Source organism: Salpingoeca rosetta (assembly GCF_000188695.1).
Source record: "Salpingoeca rosetta unplaced genomic scaffold supercont1.6, whole genome shotgun sequence".
Taxonomy (NCBI): Eukaryota; class Choanoflagellata; order Craspedida; family Salpingoecidae; genus Salpingoeca; species Salpingoeca rosetta.
The window spans coordinates 12652-16042 of record NW_004754928.1 but is presented as its reverse complement, the minus strand read 5'-3'; the positions used below and the strand labels follow the sequence as shown (position 1 = coordinate 16042).

At 57.1% G+C, this 3391-nt stretch overlaps 1 protein-coding gene across 1 annotated transcript in view; it reads left to right on the top strand.

Annotated features, from left to right (window-relative positions):
* Positions 1-3391, top strand: part of PTSG_02565 (minichromosome maintenance protein 8) — a gene marked incomplete at its 3' end in the record, with an annotated part of 6924 nt that overhangs the window by 2191 nt on the left and 1342 nt on the right. The window contains exons 6-11 of the mRNA XM_004996004.1: positions 108-462; positions 710-1196; positions 1467-1861; positions 2069-2200; positions 2579-2659; positions 2845-2988. Coding sequence (XP_004996061.1) covers positions 108-462; positions 710-1196; positions 1467-1861; positions 2069-2200; positions 2579-2659; positions 2845-2988 — 1594 coding nt within the window. The remainder of the gene's footprint in view (positions 1-107; positions 463-709; positions 1197-1466; positions 1862-2068; positions 2201-2578; positions 2660-2844; positions 2989-3391) is intronic.

Sequence of the window (3391 nt, the reverse complement as noted above, 5' to 3'; positions counted from 1 at the left end):
ACACACACACACACACACACACACACACACACACACACACACACACACACACACACACACACACACACACACACACACACACACGCATACGCACACGTGTACCTCAGACGGATACCGCGGACGGTGGAGTGCGAGTTGGTGCACGACCTCGTGGACACGTGTGCGCCGGGCGACACAGTGGTGGTGTCTGGGGAGGTGCGGGTGGTGAGCAGTGACGAGGGTCGACGTGGTCGCGGCGGCGCCGCAGACAAGAGCATGTTCCTGCTGTTCATCCACGCAAACTCCGTGCTCAACACGCGCAAGCAGCTGACCGACTCGCCAAGCGCGGGCGATGGCGGCGGCGGCGGCGGCGGCGGTGGTGGTGATGACAACGATGATGATGATGGTCAGGTTGGGGTGGGGGGCGACCACGGACTGTTTGCACACACGCGGCGCGACCTCTACGCAATCAACAACATCCAGGTGTGCGTATGTATGTGCGTGTGTGTGTGTGTGTTTATGCGTGTGTGTACATGTGTGCGCGCGTATGTACGTGTATGTGTGCGAGTGTGTGAGTGTGTGTGCATGTGTGTGTACGTGTATGTGTGTGTGTGTGAATGTGTGCATGTGTATGTGCTATATTCTACGTTCTGATCCCTTCTCCTCGGCGCTCACTCCCTCCTCCCCACACCACCAACATGTACACACGACCCCACCTGCGTGCGTGCAGCGGGAGGAGGACACGTTCCGGTGCATTGTGCACTCCATGTGCCCCACCATCTTTGGGCAGGAGCTCGTCAAGGCAGGCCTCGTCCTCGCCCTCTTTGGCGGCTGCCAAAAGTTTGCAAATGACGCCAACAAGATTCCGCTGCGCGGCGATCCACACGTTCTTGTTGTTGGGGATCCTGGCCTGGGCAAGTCGCAGATGCTTCAGGCGCTCAGCAACGTGGCGCCTCGCGGCGTGTATGTGTGCGGAAACACCACGACAACGGCGGGGCTCACGGTGACCCTGCACAAGGACGGCAGCACGGGTGACTATGCGCTGGAGGCTGGCGCGCTTGTGCTCGGTGACCAAGGCCTGTGCTGCATTGATGAGTTTGACAAGATGAAGCAGCAGCACCAGGCGTTGCTTGAGGCCATGGAACAACAGAGCATCAGCATTGCAAAGGCCGGCGTCGTCTGCAGTCTCCCGGCCCGCACCGCAATCGTCGCCGCAGGTGTGTGATCAGATGCGTAGGGTTGTGTGTGTGTGTGTATGTGATTGTGTGCGTGTGTTGTGGGTGTGGTGCTGTGTGATTGTATCTGCATGTCTGTATGTCTGTCTGTCCGTGTGCGTGTCTGACAGTGGAACAACAAACAACCATGTCACTACCCTCCTCACTATCCACACACACACACACACACACACACACACACACACACACACACACACACATCATTCCCTCACTTCCGTCCCACCACTGCGCGCACCATCACCACCTGCCCAGCCAACCCCGTGGGCGGCCACTACAACAAAGGCAAGACGGTGTCCGAGAACATCAAGATGAGCTCGCCGCTGCTGTCGCGCTTTGACCTCGTGTTCATCCTGCTCGATGAGGCCAACGAGGAGCGCGATCGTATGCTCTCCGAGCATGTCATGGCACTGCACGCCACCAGCGCCCGCCGGCGCAACGCCGCCCTCGACGACTTTGCGCGGCTCCCAGCAGGTGCCGATGACGATGGAAGCGGCAGCCAGACGCAGCCGCTGGCAGACCGACTCCGGCTGCGGCGCCACGAGGAGCTCGACCCAATTCCCCCGTCGCTGCTGCGGAAGTACGTGGCATATGCGCGTAAGTACGTGCACCCGCGGCTCACGGACGAAGCGGCGCAGGTTCTGCAGGAGGTACGACAACGGGCGTGTCGTGTGTGTGTGTGTGTGTGTGAGTGTAACTGTGTGTGTGTGCGTGTGTTCGTGTGAGCGCACATGTGTGTGTATGAGCGCATACATATATGTGTGTGTGTGAACAATGACTTGCATTGTCACCACCATCGTCACACCCTCATCATTCTCATCATCCTCATCGCATTGCAACTGCCCTCCCCCGCACAGTTCTACCTCGACCTGCGGCAGCGGCATCAGAGCGCCGACAGCACGCCCATCACCACGCGCCAGATTGAGTCGCTCGTCCGCCTGGCAGAGGCCCGCGCCCGCTCGGAGCTCAGGGTCGAGGTCACAAAGCAGGTGTGCTGCGTGCGTGTGTGGATGTGTGTGTGTGTGTGTGTGTGTTTGTGCGTGTGTGGATGTGTGTGTGTATGTTTGTTTGGTTTGCGTAAATGTGTGCGATGTGGTGCCATGTGGTTTGCGTAAATGTGTGCAATGTGGTGCGATGTGGTTTGTGTGATTCGTAAATGTTTGTGATGTGGTTTGTGTGCACGTTTCTGTATGTTGTGTCTCGTTGCCGTGTACATGTGTGATGTGATGTGTGTGTGTGTGTGTGTGTGTGTGTGTGTGTGTGTGTGTGTGTGTGTGTGTGTGTGTGTGTGTGTGTGTGTGTGTGTGTGGTCATGTCGTGCATTCAACCCCCCTCCCTAAACACTCGTGCAATCACGTCTCCGGCAGGATGCATTGGATGTGGTTGAGATTATGCGGTGCAGCCTATTTGACACGTACTGCGACGAGTTTGGCCAGCCCGACTTTGAGGTGCGTGAGCGAGCGGAGGGAATGGATCGGTTGGAGTGGGATTGGATGATGGGTGCGCTGTAGCGGGCTGCTGTGCTGTCGTGGACTGTTGTACGGTTGTCTGCAATGCGCGGGATTGTCAACACACACACACACACACAATTGCACAATTGCACACACACACACACTATCACACACGCGTGCAGCGCTCACAACTTGGGTCTGGGATGAGCAAGAAGGCGCAGGCGAAGCACTTTGTGAGCCACTTGAACAAGATGGCGGCGCAGAACTACAACTCGCTCTTCTCCAGGCAGCAGCTCAAGGAAATTGCCATGGACATTGGCCTGCAGGTGCGTGATTTGTGTGTGGGATTGTGCATGTGTGCATCTGCGTGCATCTGCGTGCATGTGTGTGTGCGTGCATGCGTGTGTGTATGTGGCTGATATGCGTGTTCGAGGATGCTTTCCATACCATTCACACACAATGCACACTCACGCACACACACACACACACACACACACACACACACACGTGCATCCATTTTCCACACAAGCAATCCACAGCAGCGGTTACAGACGCAAACACAAGATACCTTCGTCAAGGAACACACACGCATCATCATGTCTGCGCGAGTGACACAGCCCGTGACGCAGAAGCGGCTGACAAACGTGGCCATCGTGCGGCAACGCAAGGGCGGCAAGCGCTTTGAGATTGCCTGCTTCAAGAACAAAGTCGTCTCATGGCGAAAGAAGA